Source organism: Rhodofomes roseus, assembly GCF_022264815.1.
Source record: "Rhodofomes roseus strain CIRM-BRFM 1785 chromosome Unknown C8Q71scaffold_4, whole genome shotgun sequence".
Taxonomy (NCBI): Eukaryota; Fungi; Basidiomycota; class Agaricomycetes; order Polyporales; family Fomitopsidaceae; genus Rhodofomes; species Rhodofomes roseus.
This window is the reverse complement of record NW_025952960.1, coordinates 50524-67003: the sequence shown is the minus strand read 5'-3', so window position 1 is coordinate 67003 and position 16480 is coordinate 50524. Positions and strand designations below refer to the sequence as shown.

Sequence of the window (16480 nt, the reverse complement as noted above, 5' to 3'; positions counted from 1 at the left end):
TTATCTAATCTGCATGTGCGCGGTAAACACGTCGCGCGTGTATAGCGGCGACTCGCGACGACCGCGCGCGCTCGCAACTTGAACGTGTCCCCCACCTCCGCCACCGTGACCAGACTGTGACCGACGACGACGACGACACAACATCGATTTCCGAGGGCTCAAAGACTTCCGAAGCATGGTATGATAGATCACCACCCAAAGCTTCACAGCGTTTTGACTTTACCCTCTTACAGTCGGCACTGTTCAACTTTCAATCCCTTCTCCTCGTCATTCTCCTCATGATCTGCACATGCACATATGTACGAGCCGTCGCGCCGCGGCTGATCGACCGGAACAAAGAGGGGTGAGTGTTATGTGTATGAGAGGACGACGAGAGACGTCTTATGCGACTATGGTCCGCTATGAAGGTTCCTGGGTCTCTTCTGGATGTCCGCACGAGTCGGTACGTTCGCACCGTTATGTCCCTCTCCTCTTGTACTGACAGCAGATGGTCCGCATTATAGGCGAACGGCTATCACCATGGGTCGCTATGGCATGTGTAGCAATGGCCGTAACATTACTTGCGCAATGACCATATACGCCATCTGTCTTCCTCCAACCGCCCACTCGCGCGACAAGGATCTTCCGCGCAGAGGACACGTTCATTCGCCGGTCACTCACATTGCCTCTCGGGGATGCGACGTTGAGTCTCTGGCGGGATGGAGTCGAATGGAGTCGAGTTGTCGCTGCGGACTTGAGCGCTTGCGTGTATGGGATCTGGCCTGTTCACGTATGCTCCTATTCTTGCATTCAGGAGATAACATCGTGCATCTCTGTTGACCAGTGCCATGGTGGTCGTGTACTAGTATAATCTGGTGCTCGCAGCCAATGCGGGTTTCGATGTAACGTGGTTTTGTCACTGCCCAGATGCTGATCATACCACTCCTTCAGAGACGGAAGTACAAAAAGATTCTTCGAATGTGTCTAGAGAGAAGATGGCGACGATACCATGAGGTACAGTCGCCTCGTGATATTGCGCGTACATATTATCAATATGTGTGCCTGGTCTGGCCGGTCTAGCGCACACCGCAGTTGCTCGCATCAGCTGCTGGGATGCCCTGTCGGCATGTCGCGACGTCACAAAGGAGGGCTACAGAATGTAAACTTTCGATTCAGCTCAGCTCAGGAAGCACGTCTAAATCTCACATTGATTGAGGGAAGGTGAAGACACTGTCCGGGTCTACCTGCGTCTTGATCTTCCGAAGGCGGCGATAGCTAGGCGAACACGGTACATTCAGCGAGTGAGTGTAGTGTTCCGGTATCATGACATACTTGGCCCCATAATAGAGCTTGTGCCATTCCCTCGGCGTCAAGCGTGGGTCAACGTAGTTCGGATATGCGCTATTGATCCATCAGTGTCGGGTTGCACGAACATTGAAGTGGCCGAAGGGGTAATTACCCGTATTTGTATGTAGGGGGTACGTTGTCTGTGACTGCATTGACCAGGCCGTCCGCGAACGCAAAGCCTTCCTCAGGGTAGGGCGGCCGGAAAGTGGGGCTCGTTGCCCGGAACTGTTGTCACAGTGAGTAACAAATATAATCACCGGATCCTGAAGTACCAGACCTGTATGATCCACAGAGCGTTTCTGTTCGCATACGCCGTCGCGTTCGAGGGTAGCGCATCAATCTGCGAGTCGTGCCCACCGTACAGCTCTAGTTGGACAAACCAGTACTGCGCACGCCTATCAGTACGCGTCGTTCCGTCACCGGGGGTCACATTCATGTGATGCACACCGTTGTGGTCTTCCACCCTTCCGAAGACATCCAGCTTGCCAGAGCGGCTATGGCCTCTCGCGGCATAGGCGCGTCAGACGGCGTCGTGAGGCTCTTGGTGTAGTGCGTGTCGTGATTGGCTGCTTTGCGGGACGGCGTACTCGCGAGCGGTACACCGGGTCCTGCGAGAAGTTCCATATTCTCAATCCAAGTTGTCGCTTCGACCTGCGGTGGCCACGTCTGTTTGGGCTACGGGTCGTGTACAACATCCAGGGATGCGTCAGTGAATCTTGTGAGATCAGCAGGGCGCACTTACCATCACGTCTAGGAACGGTCTGACAATGGCGTCGTATTCATCGGGGTCGCCATAGTGCGACCCCAAGAAACTCAACAGGATCTCTCCTTGCTCGATGCCCTTGTATAGGTTCAGTTCGAACCCGATCTCCTTCGGTATTGCCGGAGAGAAGCAGAAGTCCTGGTACATTGATATGGCTTCAACGGCCTGGCCCAGCGGCAGGGACCAGTTGTAGTTGAAGTAGGTCGGCTGTGCCGGCGCGAAAAAGGTTTGAAAAAGGAAGTGTGTGATGATACCGAAGGAGGGTGCCGCGCCGCGCAGGGCCTGTAAGCAAGTGCATTCAGCGATGAACTCCAGGCAAGGAGGAGTAGATTGAGCAAGATGATGCGTACCCAGAATAGGTCAGAGTGTTGTGAAGCTGAAGACTCAACGACCGATCCATTCGCAAGAACAACGGTAGCGCCGACGATATTGTCCATGGTGAGTCCCCACAGACGACTGTTGAACCCATACCTGCCAAGCCAAAGTGAATAAACGCATTGATGTCGTTTGCAAAACAGTCAAATATCACCCTCCGTGACTCGCATGACCGCCTATACCGACAAGAGGGCATACCCCATGCGGTAAAGCGCGGCCTCCCTGGTTGAACAGTTCGACCGCGATATCCCCAAGCCGGTTCCCTGCGCCGATGGTAGCAACACCCGTGGAGCGGTCGACTTCGATTGTGTTGATATGAGCCAGGTCTATTACCAGGTGGCCATCCTCGCCGCCGAGGCCGTAAGCAGCATGGGAGTGGCCACCTGAGCGAGCGGATACTAAGTGGGGAAATTTGTGAATATTGATTGCTAGAACGAGTGCGCTAGATCGTACCAGGAATGCCCAAGGATGCGCCAGCCCTTACTATATCGGAGACTTCATTGGCATTACTTGGATATGCGATGGCGGCAGGCTTGATCTGCAAGCGGAGGTTGAACGCCCTGGAGGCGTTCTCATAGCCCGGATGATCAGCGAAGTAGGTCTCCACGCTAGTTTGAGCATTGCTGGAAAAGATCGACTGCAGAGAAGCAGCATCTCCTACGACGACATCAGCGAAAGAGAAGATACAAATTGAAGCGATCAACAATCGCCCCAGAGTGATTTCCATGCTGGACCTGGCTGCGAAGGTCGGTACGAGGCAGCGCAACCGTCGCTTGCACTGTACAGTGCAAACCTGATACGAGACTTTAAGGACCTTCTTCGGAAGGTCATGTTCAGAACGCTATCTACATAGCGGGAATCGACTCGGAACTCCGTCCCCTGCCGACGTCACGTTGTTGCGTCCCGACATAACGCATGTCTTCTCGTCCTTCCTTATCTCAACTCGGACGCAACATGGCTAGAGAACCCGTGGCTGGTGACGGTACGGTCCCATGAGCACAGCGCAGCGCATTTCAGGAGGTTGGCAGTTTCCACAGGCTGCACAGCGATGCTCACGAATTGTTGGCGAGCGCTGAGCATGAGCATTGTCTTCGCGTATACCAAGCTTCTGTCATTGAGGGATTAGAGACGATCACTGGATCATTGGAGAGGCAGAGTTCGCTCAGAACACGTACTAGAGGGTGAACGGCCGGATATTGGCACAAGACACTAAGATTGATGACTTCGGATTCGTTGGTTGGCCCCTGGATAAATAGCCAATGTTCTCTCTCGAGCGTGTGTGACGATGCCGCCGACAAACCCTATACTAGTAGCTGATTTCCCTCAGCCTGAGCTCATCCCCAGATAGTCCTGATTGAATATTGTCAAACCAGGAGCACGACTGCGCGAACGCTGAGTCTGCGACATATTGGCACCTATGTCATGTGGCGTACTCTACACTGATACTGCCCTCGAATAGAGTCACACTACGAAGAGGCTGTCAGATGGACTAATACCCGTTTCATCTGTGAGGATGTGATACACAATCGCGAAAAAGCGGCCGACTCACATGGATTGCGGGAAGGTGAACACACCAGTGGGATCAACTTCCGACTTGATCTTGCGGAGTCGATCGAGGCTGGACCCATGTGAGTGGTTTACGGTATATGCCGCAGATACAGAGTACCTACTTTGACCCATAGTACAGTGTTTGCCATTCGTGAGGAGTCAGGCTCGCATCGATGTAGTTCGGATACGCTCTAATTCAGTCGTTCAGCGTGAAGCGCGATTCCGGGGTGGTCGAAAAGGTGACGACTGACCCGTATCTGAATGTGTCCGGCTCGGCGGCAGTAATCGAAGCCACAAGGCGGTCAACGAACGTAAAGCCCTCTTCCGGGTAAGGAGGACTGTAATCAGAACTTGAGGCATAGAACTGCCACCAGCAATAACTTTGAGTAATGAACATCGCTCGTGAGGCGTGAGAACGTACTTGGATAGTCCACAGACTTTGTCGATTGAAGTACGCTGTCGCATTTGATGACGTCATGCTGATCTGCGAAGAAAGACCGCCGTACAGCTCTAATTGAACAAACCAGTTCTGCATCGAACGCGTCAGCGAAGTCGTTATCCTGAATATGTTCGGAGTGTAGTCATACCGTACTCGTATTCCATCCTTCTGTAGACATCAAGTTAGCAAGCGCGACTATGGCCTCTTGCGACATGGGCGTGTCTGAGGGCGTCGTGAGACTCTTGCTGTAGAAAGTATCGTGATCAGTAGCGAGGAATGCTGGCGTAGTAGCGAGCGGGGTGCCCGCAAGGAGGGCTAGGTTTTCAAGCCATGACGTGACATTGACTTGCGGCTCGGACGTTTGGTTCGGCTACAGGTCATAGAGGGACAATATGGCGAATCAGCACCACGAAGGCAGTCCAAATGATCAGAACTCGGTACACTGACCATAGCAGAAAGAAAGGGGTCTACAATAGCGTCGTAGCCTTCCGGGCTGCCATAGTACGAACCCTGGAGGTTCACCAAGATCTCGCCCATAGCACTGCCCTTGAACAGATTCAACTCGAATCCAATCTCCTTCGGGAGAGAAGGAGAGGAAGAAAATTTCTGGTAGAGCTCGATCGCCGTGATAGCCTGATCTAGGGGCAGAGACCAGTAATAGTTGAAGTACGTCGGCTGAGTCGGCGCTGCAAACGTTTGAAAGTGGAAGTGGGTGACGATACCGAATGATGGTGCTGCGCCGCGCAGGGCCTATACAAGGGCTTAAGACAGGCTATACGCTATAATAGCCGGGTTACGCGACGCACCCAGAACAGATCGGAATTCTGTGAGGCTGAAGTCTCGACAATGGTTCCATTGGCAAGGGCAACCGTGGCACCGATGACAGCATCCAATGTCAGACCCCATTGACGGCTTGTGAATCCATAGCTACAAACGGCTAATCAGCATCTGCATTAGACACTGTGAGTTGGAGAGGTCATCTCACCCTCCGTAACTCGTATGTCCGCCTATGCCTACAAGAGGACATGTCCCATGCGGCAGCGCGCGTCCTGCCTGGTTGAATAAGCCAGTTGCGACGTCGCCAAGCCTGTTTCCTGTCCCAATAATAGCAACACTAGTAGAGTTGTCGATGTGGATGTCCCTGATCATAGACAAGTCAATGACCAGGTGCCCATCTTCTCCTCCAAGGCTGAAGGCACCGTAAGAATGGCCACCAGAGCGAGCACATACTTTGGATTGAGTTGAGAGCTCTCATCCTTCACTGTTCAAGCAGTACGAGGGCTCACCAGGGACGTTCAATGAGGCACCGGCTACAATTGCACCGGCAACCTCCTCCACGTTGCTCGGATACGCGATCGCAACGGGCTTGAAGGGCAGACGAAGATTGAACGGCGTTGAGGCATTTTGATAGTTTGGTTGGTCCTCAAAGTAAGCCACGATCCCCTCGCTTTCAAGGATGGACTGAAGAGATAAGACGTTTCCCAAAGCAATGTTCGAGATGCAAAGAGCGCCAAGCAAAAGTCGCCGTCTGAACATAATGGCGGCCATGGCCCGTGTTGAGACCAACAGACTCAGAGGAGGAGGGAGAGGGGAGGGGGAGGAGGATCCATATAGTCATGCCACATGCGCGTGTCAAGCGGTGCATGACAGCGGGTATAAGTAGCATTTGCATGCCCTGTCATGGCTTTCAGCCGCGTTCATAACGCTAGGCCGCGCATCTGTTATATCGCAGGTAACAGTCAATGGACTGTGTCGCATCGGTGAGTGCTGCCCGGACGGATCGCTTGGAAGAAATGAGTCACATACCTTGCACATACCTCGCCATATTATATTGGACATCGCGAACGTCAGATGCGCTGACCCGCAGATTCGGTGAACTGTGTTCTCCCGGCGACATTCTCGTTCCTGAAAGGAGCGTCTCAAGAAAAGGGACCGTATTCTCGGGCTACTGTTACTGTACAGTCTCCGTGATACCTTTGACATATTGTGATAGCGCAAGCGCTGCGTTGACCGCCTCATAGCTCATCTCGGGACATACAATCGGGGTTTTGGGTCGTATTGAGTACTCACATGAAATGCAAGAAGCCATTGGTGTGGATAAGGCGGAACGGGGATACCGTTGTTGTATGCGCAACTGTGAATTTATGGTGGCGGGTAGAACCAAGTACGGTAACGTAGACGCGAGGTTCAAACGTGCACTGATCGACGCGTTTGTGGCGTGGGACAATGATGGATCGGCGCCTTCACCTGCCTTCCGAGTCGGTCAACTCAGCTGCGCTACTCCGAGTGTCCAGAGGCGCACTAGGCTTGTGGTTCAAATGGTGATGCAGCGACCATATCAATTTCGATCATTCACAGTGGGTCACAATCCGCTTTACAGAATATGATAAATGATGATCACACCGCGATGACCTGCCAGTGCCAATAGATTCCTGCCGGTCGTCAATAACATATATAGTACTCTACACACAAATTGATAGTGTCCACGGATTACATTATCGTGACATAAAAAGGAACAATCAGTGTCACAGAAGAGGCTCATACGGTGGTCTATATATGAATAAATCAGACCAAAATGACAGCAAACAAGTCTGAAAGGACTTACATCGACTGTGGGAAGGTAAACACGCCGTATGGGTCCAGCTCCGTTTTGATCTGTCGGAGGCGATCGAAGCTAGGCCAGCGATTTTCCGTGAGTATCTCTTCGTGTTGTAAGCTGAGCAAACACGTACTTTGACCCGAAATACAGTGTGTGCCATGCATCAGGAGGCAAGCGCGGGTCGACGTAGTTCGGATATGCCCTGGCAACCGTATCAGCCACATATTGATCGCAGGAATGGACCCATAACCAACCCGTATGCATACGATTCCGGTTCGTTCGCAGTAATAGAAGCTACAAGTCCGTCGAGGAACGCGAAGCCCTCTCTGGGGAAGGGTGGCTCGGCATCGGCACTCGAGGTGTAGAACTGGTAGCACAGCCGACGATGAGCAACACATGTAGCAACATAATAATTGCATGCACATACCTGGATAGTCCACAGATCATGTCGGTTGAAGTAGGCAGTAGCGTTCGAGGGGATCGTGTCGATCTTCGAGGTATTCCCCCCGTAAAGTTCCAGTTGGACAAACCAGTCCTGCTCCCAGTCTTTGTCAGCAGCCGATCTCATGATGCAACCACCCCGACAGACGCACTGTAGGAGTGTACCACCCTTCCACCGACATCCAGCTCGCAAGGGCCGTTATGGCCTCCTCCGACATCGGCTGGTCCGATGGCGTCGTAAGGCTCTTCGCGTAGAACGTGTTGTTCTCGGAGGCCCTACTCTGAGGCGTGCTCGCGATCGGGCCGCCCGCGAGGAGCACCAGGTTGTCGAGCCACGACGTCACATTGACCTGCGCCGGTGCCGTCTGGTTCGGCTGCGTGTAGCGCGGTAGTCAGTCAGCAATAGCGCTTGAAGGGAATGATGGCGCGGGCTTACCATGGCGTCAAGGAAGGGCTGTACAATGGCACTGTACTGATCCGGGCTGCCATAGTATGATCCGACCAGGTTGAGCAGGATCTCGCCGTTGTTCGTGCCTTTCGTGAGGTCCATTTCGAAACCGATCTCCGGTGGGATCGAGGGCGAGAACGAGAAATTCTGGTAGAGCGATATGCCGGAGATGGCTTGCTCCAGCGGGAGAGACCAGTAGTAGCTGAAGAATGTCGGTTGCGCCGGGGCGACGTACGTGGTAAAGTTGAAGTGTGTGACGATGCCAAATGAAGGCGCCGCACCGCGCACCGCCTACATGGACAGGCAGCGTTCAATCATACGCTTGGGGGAATCAAATTCGGAGCATGACAGACGTACCCAAAATAGATCAGGGTTTTGCGTTTCAGAGGCCTCGACGACCGTCCCATTAGCAAGGACGACAGTCGCACCGATGACATTGTCCAGAGTGAGGCCCCACTGCCGACTTGTAAATCCATATCTACAATCCGACACCAGTGAATACATGCTCCCATTGTGGCCCGTATACAATGGCACATACCCTCCGAAGCTCGCATGCCCGCCTATGCCAATCAAGGAACACGTCCCATGGGGTAGAGCGCGCCCTGCCTGGTCGAAGAGAGCGATGGCGATGTCACCGATCCGGTTACCCGTACCAACGGTGGCGACTCCGGTCGAGTTGTCCACGCTGATTTCGTTGATGTTGGCGAGGTCAATCACCAAGTGGCCGTTCGCGCCTCCGAGACCGTAAGCGGCATAGGAGTGCCCACCCGAGCGCGCGGTGACTATCGACGGATGTGAGTACACTTGGACTGGTCGAGTAAATGAACAGGACCCACCGGGAACTTGGAGAAATGCACCAGCTTTGACTAGTTCCGCGACCTGCTCTGTAGTGTTTGGGTACGCAACGGCGATGGGCTCGAAGTGCAGACGGAGGTTGAAGGCCTGCGACACGTTCTGATACCCCGGCTCACCCGGGAAGTAGACCTCGATACTGTTGTTGCCGAGGATCGACTGGAGGGATGGAGTGTCGCCCAAAGCACTCTTGATGGTGCATAGGGCGAACAGGGAAAAGGTCAGCAGCTGCCTCATCATGTCTGTTGTACCGCAACCGTGACCGGTTGGGGTTCTGGCAACAAGAACAGGCCAGCTTTATACACTCGCGCTCGCGCATCGCATTCAAACGGCGTGTACTAGCCTGCTAGGGCGGTAGAATGGGTGAGTCACTGCGACCAGACGTGCCCAAAGAGTACGGTGTCGCACCTCGGTATACTCTCCGGACGCCACACAATGACATGCTGATGCGAACATACACGGAAATTAGCCTTGACAGTCAGCCTAACTGTCAGTATTGCCTCGACGGATTAGTCCTAGTGACAGTCAGTCGGTCGACCGGTCCAAGTTTGCAGACTCACATTCGCGACGCACTGCTGGTGGGTTTGAATGTGTGCTGCTTTAAACTGGACCTGCATCATTCAGAAACAGGCGTCATGCGTCCGAAAAACCCTGATGACCATATGTGAGTACGGCGCTCATGACCTGAGATCCAATGCGGCCGCAACAAGTATACAAAAGATGCTTTGGAATACGAGACAACATGCGTGGACAGAAGTGAAAGATCCGGGCTGCGTAAAGCTAACGGCGGGCGACGCGCGCGCGGGGCCGCGGCCATAATGCGGTGCGCATGTCGGCGTTACGCTCGCGCACCCGGCATCGCTCGGTCGATACATTTTGAAACTGCCTAAAGTATATGTAGCAGATGACTCGGATGGAGTTTCAAGTCTGTGCTTGAATGAAGAAATATGGGCTAGTCTAAGCCTGAGGTTAGGAGCGCAGGCCGATGTGAACGGCGAGGGGATCAGCAGTCAGTCGACGCAGGTACCGTACTCATTCCGAGCGCCGCCGCGTCCTGTCGGTGTTACGCAGTATTTCGACCCTAAGCCTAACCCTTGAAGGTAGCCAGGTTGAGGGGTTCGTCAGTAGCGGGCGCATCTGCGCATCCGATCCAATGGCGACTGCGTGAGTGTATGCAGGATCACGACATCGTTGGCTGAAGAAGTAAGTACTGCGTACTCTGGCTTGTTAAGACACGCTGACTTCGTACGAAGTCGGAAGGGGCAATGCTCACCGGAGCCGTCACAACCCCCGCAGGGACGCGTAGGTGTCCCTAGATTGAAGCTTTCCCATAGTAGGTTGCTCGCATACTCTATAGCACACGGAGGCTGCTGCTGGAGCATTACAGTATTGCGATGCTGTGGCGTATCAGATGTGGCACAGACCTACTGCTCGTATGACGGAGCACGGAATCAGCTGATAATACTCTTGCTCCGGGAAGAACGGGGTGAGGAGATTTCAGGCACGAAGTCCCAAACCGTACAAAGTGCTCGTCGATGTCGCCAACTTGTCTACCACATGATCAAGCCACCTGCATACAATGGAGGAGACGAAACTCCTCAGTGGCAGTTGTCTGTGGTTCTCCGCTCGCAATGGCATGCGAGCCTATCCGGAGGTGATCGAGGTCCAGTATGGTACTGCATGGTACTTACAATTTGCAGCCTCCGACACCGACATCGTGCAATTTGCGATGATGTACCATGTCGAGTCCGAACAAGTCCAAAGCCGTACCGTTGTGCAGAGGCTCATGCGCGCGCTCATGGGCCACAGTCGGTCTGAGTGCACCGAGCGATGGCGTACGTGGGCGCATGGAGGGTGACAGAAGGCCCAGGGCTTCAGTACCAATCGGAACGGATCCTTTGGAAATGATAGGCAGACACCGCCGTGCCCGGGTGCAAACTGTGCGCAGGCCACGCGAGGTGGCTGACTATCGGCGCTGCTCGTGTGAAGGAATGGTGAGGGGAGCTCAAGAATGGTACAACTTACTCGAGAACAACGTGCTTGCGCTACTCGGCAGGCTGAAGCGGCCGCTCTCGACGGAACACATTGATACAGACGACCCTATAGTCGATTCCTCTTGTCGGGAGAACCTGCTGTTCGTGATAAGTACATCGCAGTCTTGCATTGCAACAGACCTGTTAGGATCTCGGGCGTGGAGGTCAAGATAGAGCAGCTGTGTCTTCACAGGTGGGGGGTCCAATCGAACACAGAGAATGAGTTGGATCCAAGCATGAACACTGTCGGAACAAGAACAAGTGTTGGTGGCGTCGCAGGAGCACTGATGCACCTTCATTACGTAAGGTGTGGGATCACGCAGTGCCCCCGGAAACCGCTGCCCGTTATCTGGTGGGGATATATGGTCGTCGTGTGCGGGAGGACGACCTTCGCAGCGTGCGCGGGACTCCCATGTCCGTCCTCGTTCTCGACGACAAGCCCCCTCTCAGCCCCCGCAGCTCGGTCGTGGAGAAGCTCGACAACGAGAAGCAGGGTCAGTCCTCATCCGCATGCCACCCACTCGCCTAACCCACCCTTCACAGTGTACGCTGTGCCAGTCGCCGAATTCGATGACCCGAACATAGACTTTGACGCGGTCGGCCTCGGTGAGTCGTTGGTCTCATTGTGTGTGCGCGGTTGGTGTGCCTCGCGCAATGCCGAGGGTCGGATACGAGCAAGGTGGAGGATATGGACGTCGCGACATACGACCTACGGATCAAACCAGCTTCGCCCACAAGCCTTCTGTGTGGACGAGGACGGCCATGAATGAATGCGGGACGGCACCAGCATGCTTCTGACCTATGTGCACTGTTTCCGATGGTGTTCAACTTGCTTCGACCCTTGTGATTCGCCAGGGTCTGACTGCTGGCCCCTTTCTATGGGCCTCGAAGCTCAGATCATTGCGGTCGAGTGACTGCTACTGCAGAGGATATGGCCATCACCATACATATGGCGCGCCGCGGAAGGAAGGGTTGTACTTGCTCCCGGCGTAGAGACAGTAGGGCCGGAAGGCAGACAAGACAACGTGGACGCGCTCCTGGACATGCGCGTTTCATATATACGTCCTCTCTAACTGTTGATGCGCTGCGGCCAACGATCCATCGGAGGAGGGCATCGCAGATTGACCGCGGTTGTTCTGTTGCGTGATTGAGGTGTCTACAGCACAATGCAGACCGGCTCGGGCATTGTCGCAATCCATTGTCCTCCAGCCAGGTTGTGCATCACTCTGCCTCTCCGCTTCGGCTGATCATCCATGACACACTGCGTGTCTCACCTTCTTCCGAATGCCTGCATATGGACGCGGAACCTCATGCTGACCATGTCTTCTCCACAGAGGATGATTCACCATATCCCGAGGTCCGCTCCGCGGTTGCAAACACAGACGATCCCGACATGCCCGTGAACACCATACGCGCATGGTGCATCGGCCTTTGTTGGTCGATGATCCTCCCCGGGATGAACCAATTCTTCTTCTTCCGATATCCCTCCATCACCGTAACCGGAGTACGTAGCGCTCCTCGTTCGTCCGAGTCGTCAGCCTGACAAGGCGTTTAGGTTGTCGCCCAACTATTGTCGTTCCCTGTCGGGCGGTTATGGGCGAGATTGATGCCCAGGGTCAAGTTCTTCGGGGCGTCCTTGAACCCTGGGCCGTTCACTGTGAAGGAACATGTGCTGATCACGATTATGGCCACCGTCGGATATTCGTCAGCCTATGCGGTAGGCCTCCTTCTAACTCGCATTCATTGTTGCATGACCCACTCTGTCGTAGACGGACATCATCGCGGTGCAGCGCGTATACTACAACCAGACCTACAACTTCAGTTACCAATGGATGCTTGTAATGTCCACGCAGCTGGTAAGTACCCGTATGTCCGCTCCCAACCACCCCTGACGTGTGGTGGCAGATTGGCTTCTCGATAGGAGGTATTTGTAGAAGATACCTCGTACAACCACCATCCATGATCTGGCCAAGCAACCTCGTCACCTGCGCGCTGTTCAACACTCTTCACTCACAACAGTATGTCGGCATCGGCAACAGAGCCGGTCTCTCGCGCGAACGCTTCTTTGCGTACGCGTTCACTGTCAGCTTCTGCTGGTATTTCTTCCCGGGGTACATCTTCCAGGCACTCAGCTACTTCAGCTGGGTATGCTGGATTGCCCCGAACAACATCGTCGTAAATCAGTTGTTTGGATATGAGTCCGGTCTGGGTATGTCCCTGATCACGTTCGACTGGAACCAGATTGTGGGTGCCGTTGTGTCCGCTTCGTGGCTTATGGCTTATGTTGTTTTTAGATCGCGTACAACGGCTCGCCACTCGCGACACCTTGGTGGGCCGAAGCGAATGTCGCGTTCGGCTTCGTATTCTTCTTCTGGTTTATCACGCCCATCCTATACTACACGAACACCTGGTACGGGAAGTACATGCCCATGTCCTCGCGCACGTCGTACGACAACCAGGGGCAGGCGTACGACATCAGCCGGATCATCAATAGCGATGGCGGGACGTTCAACCAGACGGGCTACGAGCACTACTCGCCGCTCTTCCTCTCGACGACCTTCGCGATGTCGTACGGCCTGTCGTTCGCGTCCATCACGTCGACCATCGTCCACACGGTACTTTACTTCCGAAGGCAGATCTGGGTCCAGTCGAGACGGTCGCTCTCGGAGCAGCCCGATATCCATGCGCGGTTGATGAACCGCTACCCACAGGTCCCTGAGTGGTGGTACGGTACCATCCTTGGTGAGACAAATGGCATGTCATTTGCTGAGTTGCATACTGACGTGTTACACAGTGTCCATGTTTGCGTTCGCTGTCATCTCGATCGAGGCTTGGGACACAGAGTTCCCCGTATGGGGCCTCATACTCGCCCTTCTCTTGTGTAAGCTCCCTGGTGTTCTCCGGGTGAGCGTGGCTGACCTCAGTCCCAGCATTCGTTTACACCGTCCCGTGTGGCATGATCCAGGCCATCACCAACCAACAAATCGCTTTAAAGTAAGTTCATCCTGTCTCGTGGAACGACACATCACTAACATTCGTTCTCTAGCGTCATAGCGGAGCTCATCATCGGCTATGCGCTCCCTGGCAAGCCCATTGCGATGATGATGTTCAAGACATGGGGTTACTACAGCATGTTCCAAGCGCTGCAGTTCACGTCCGATATGAAGTTGTGCCACTATATGAAAGTTCCGTGAGTCAATACCGATACCATGTGTTGACTGTTTGCTGAAAGCATCACCTAGTCCGCGAGTGATGTTCTGGGCCCAGGTCATCGCCACAGCTGTCGCCGGCACGGTGCAGCTTGCTGTGCAGTCGTGGATGTTCACCAATATACCAGACATCTGCAGCCCTGATCAGAAGGATGGCTTTACGGTCGGTGTGGTCGTTTCTCGTGACCAGTAGCGGTGCTCAAAGTGTCACAGTGCCCATCGACGCAAGTGTTCGGCACGGCTTCCTTTATATGGGGAGTTATTGGGCCCGCACGGCAATTCTCGAAAGGTCAGATCTACTAGTAAGTTCGGTCGTCTCGTCCATCTTGCAGTCGCTAAGCTCTCTTCAGTGGTCTCGTCTTCTTCTTTATCGTGGGCGCCGTCTGTCCACTGGTCTCCTACGCCATCTCGCTCAAGTGGCCGAACTCCATCTTCAAATACGTCAACTTCCCCGTAATCTTCAACGGCTCGCAGTGGATACCACCCGCCTCCGCACTCAATTACGTTCCCTGGACGATCGTTGGGTTCATCTTCAACTATGTCATCCGCCGGAGACATTTCTCATGGTGGACGAAGTACAACTGTGCGTCATCGATTGTCTTCCCCAATCCAGTCCCACGGCCTTCGGTGAGCTAACGCTCGGTGTACGCAGACATCTTATCGGCAGCGATGGACTCCGGCGTCGCGATAGCTGTCCTCATTATCTATTTCACACTACAGTATCCCGCTAACGGGACCATTGGCGAGAGCACAATTCAGTCGTGGTGGGGAAACACCGTGTACAAAAACACGTTAGATGCCAATATGACGACGTACTACAAGCTCTTCGGAAACCAGACATTTGGGTGCGTGTACCGTCACATGCCGTGCTATCAGGAGCTGTTTCTGACATTCAGGCTCGCAGGCCAAAACAACCTTGGTAGAGCTTACCGCGTAGCGTCGTGCATCATCTGTCAGCGCATCTACAGTCCGCCCCTGCATATCCATATACTGCTCATTTATTGCGCTCTCGCATATCCTAGTGTTATAGATGTAGGTGATTATCTGTACGGCATGTTGTGTTATTGGATATTTGGAACGGTGTGTGCGTGTTACATAGACGTGCCCAGAGGATGCTTTCTTATGTACTTGTACTATCACATTATATTTTTGCACAATCCACGCGCGGTTGGCTTAAGACCCCTCTTGTGTGGTGGTGGTGGGCTGACTATCACAAGGGCGTGTTTTGCTGATCGTACAGTAAACATTAGCGGCCTGATAATGCAGCGTCAGACTGCTTATGCCCTGGGACTTGGAGCTTGAAGCCTAGGTCTTCTGTCAGGCCCTTGGAATCGGAGCGTACGATGGTGAGCTCATCTGCCTCTGGTTGTTCTCCCGGCTGTTGTCGCGCGTTAGTGTTTGTCGAGATCAGGCATGATGCTTCGCGTCTTCCCGGTTCTAACTTCGCTTTGAATCTTAGCATCGAACCACGTAAGTACATGACCGGAAGCTGGCGCTGCGCTGTACGTTACCGCGCACCACTACGCATGGCCCTCATACCGCCCCGCAAATTTTCCAGTATTCCATCATACCCAGAGCTGTCATCTCAACTCGGACGCATTCCTGAACCTGGATGAACATCGCCGGCCAGAACGTTCCCTTTTCCATTCCGTCTGGGCCCTGCACAACAGTCTGGATCGCTGCTATGACGCCGGACAGACACACATACGTGGACACATATCCAGTACACCGTCCTCGTGGCGTCCAACCGTCGAGGATCGTAGCGACCTCGGAGCGCGCAAGTGTTGGAGAAGGCCTTGACCGCCCGGGCGATGTACGTCCTATCCGATTGATCGCTGGCTAGAACGCAGGACACCGCTAGTCATGGGGCGCGCGCGGATGTGCGCGAACCACAGAGCGCAGTGCTCTCTGACCGCGGCCGGCTCCGCGCACTGCGCCCTCGTCGCCTATCTCATCTCTGCGCGCAGGTCGCTGGCTCCGACGATCCCGCCATGAAAGTGCGCTCCGTCAGTTCTATGGGCGCATCGGAGGCTGACCACTCCTCGCAGACTTCGCTGTCACCGGGCGTATGGAGCTCCAGTGGGCCTATGTGACGCATACCGCGCTGGGAGCGCATTCCCATCGTGCCCACGATACCGCGCGCCTTGGACGCGTCCCATCCGCCTAAGCTCCTGCAGCATTCATCAGGACGGATCATCCGAACCGCGGTGAACCCTGCACGTTGTATGGACTGGAGTGGCCGGATCATCTACCGCGTCAGCGGTAGGTTCATGCAGGGTCGGCTGCTTCGCGTTGGACGCACCTACTTATCACCCTTCTGCGGGTGGGGAGTATCATCGTCCGGGAGGCGGGTGGCGGAACAATGCGTTCGACATGACCTGTATCCGGTGTGAAGGCTCCCAAGAGTTGGTCCTGCCATACCTTGTCTACCATGAGATACCGGACGG

At 54.3% G+C, this 16480-nt stretch overlaps 5 protein-coding genes across 5 annotated transcripts; 2 read left to right on the top strand and 3 right to left on the bottom strand.

The window, feature by feature from the left end:
- Positions 1-233: 233 nt before the first annotated feature.
- Positions 234-571, top strand: C8Q71DRAFT_702143 (uncharacterized protein; the record flags this gene model as incomplete). Its single annotated transcript, XM_047920227.1, has 3 exons — positions 234-343; positions 408-442; positions 504-571. Coding segments are annotated over 3 exons (213 nt in total), but the record flags the coding sequence as incomplete, so codon positions are not given.
- Positions 572-1000: 429 nt separating this feature from the next.
- Positions 1001-3279, bottom strand: C8Q71DRAFT_412158 (uncharacterized protein). Its single transcript, XM_047918396.1, has 9 exons — positions 2918-3279; positions 2619-2862; positions 2440-2560; positions 2069-2371; positions 1774-2001; positions 1604-1711; positions 1439-1551; positions 1312-1380; positions 1001-1254 (listed from the first exon to the last, which is right to left on the bottom strand). Exons 1-9 carry the CDS (start codon positions 3189-3191, stop codon positions 1182-1184), a joined length of 1533 nt encoding a protein of 510 aa, XP_047782007.1. The 5' UTR covers positions 3192-3279; the 3' UTR covers positions 1001-1181.
- A 524-nt stretch (positions 3280-3803) lies between these two features.
- On the bottom strand, positions 3804-6228 carry C8Q71DRAFT_739894 (uncharacterized protein). Its single transcript, XM_047922738.1, has 10 exons — positions 5738-6228; positions 5437-5680; positions 5258-5378; positions 4899-5201; positions 4600-4821; positions 4434-4541; positions 4264-4376; positions 4135-4203; positions 4014-4082; positions 3804-3953 (listed from the first exon to the last, which is right to left on the bottom strand). The coding sequence occupies exons 1-10, from the start codon at positions 5997-5999 to the stop codon at positions 3926-3928; spliced, it is 1539 nt and encodes a 512-aa protein (XP_047782006.1). The 5' UTR covers positions 6000-6228; the 3' UTR covers positions 3804-3925.
- Positions 6229-6744: 516 nt separating this feature from the next.
- Positions 6745-9031, bottom strand: C8Q71DRAFT_888993 (uncharacterized protein; the record flags this gene model as incomplete). The annotated part of the gene is made up of 10 exons (XM_047928630.1): positions 6745-7001; positions 7057-7125; positions 7184-7252; positions 7305-7417; positions 7478-7585; positions 7644-7865; positions 7928-8230; positions 8297-8417; positions 8478-8721; positions 8776-9031. The coding sequence occupies 10 exons, from the start codon at positions 9029-9031 to the stop codon at positions 6977-6979; spliced, it is 1530 nt and encodes a 509-aa protein (XP_047782005.1). The 3' UTR covers positions 6745-6976.
- A 2175-nt stretch (positions 9032-11206) lies between these two features.
- C8Q71DRAFT_739866 (OPT oligopeptide transporter protein-domain-containing protein) lies at positions 11207-15234 on the top strand. Its single transcript, XM_047922737.1, has 15 exons — positions 11207-11318; positions 11368-11430; positions 12159-12328; positions 12380-12541; positions 12594-12680; positions 12730-13068; positions 13119-13566; positions 13619-13705; positions 13755-13818; positions 13871-14014; positions 14067-14196; positions 14247-14335; positions 14384-14616; positions 14686-14878; positions 14938-15234. The coding sequence occupies exons 1-15, from the start codon at positions 11237-11239 to the stop codon at positions 14954-14956; spliced, it is 2310 nt and encodes a 769-aa protein (XP_047782004.1). The 5' UTR covers positions 11207-11236; the 3' UTR covers positions 14957-15234.
- Positions 15235-16480: the final 1246 nt, after the last annotated feature.

Excerpts from the sequence above, each read along its gene's own strand:
- C8Q71DRAFT_412158 (XM_047918396.1), bottom strand. The coding sequence starts at position 3,191 with ATGGAAATCACTCTGGGGCGATTGTTGATCGCTTCAATTTGTATCTTC. Across the intron at positions 1,381-1,438 it reads CCCCCTACATACAAATACGG|CGCATATCCGAACTACGTTG; the intron begins GTAATTACCCCT and ends ATGGATCAATAG. Across the intron at positions 1,255-1,311 it reads AAGCTCTATTATGGGGCCAA|CTATCGCCGCCTTCGGAAGA; the intron begins GTATGTCATGAT and ends GTGTTCGCCTAG.
- C8Q71DRAFT_739894 (XM_047922738.1), bottom strand. The coding sequence starts at position 5,999 with ATGGCCGCCATTATGTTCAGACGGCGACTTTTGCTTGGCGCTCTTTGC. Across the intron at positions 5,681-5,737 it reads TGCCTCATTGAACGTCCCTG|TATGTGCTCGCTCTGGTGGC; the intron begins GTGAGCCCTCGT and ends CTCAATCCAAAG. Across the intron at positions 4,542-4,599 it reads AAGGATGGAATACGAGTACG|AACTGGTTTGTTCAATTAGA; the intron begins GTATGACTACAC and ends CGTTCGATGCAG.
- C8Q71DRAFT_739866 (XM_047922737.1), top strand. The coding sequence starts at position 11,237 with ATGTCCGTCCTCGTTCTCGACGACAAGCCCCCTCTCAGCCCCCGCAGC. Across the intron at positions 13,069-13,118 it reads CGTTCGACTGGAACCAGATT|ATCGCGTACAACGGCTCGCC; the intron begins GTGGGTGCCGTT and ends TGTTGTTTTTAG. Across the intron at positions 13,567-13,618 it reads GTGGTACGGTACCATCCTTG|TGTCCATGTTTGCGTTCGCT; the intron begins GTGAGACAAATG and ends CGTGTTACACAG.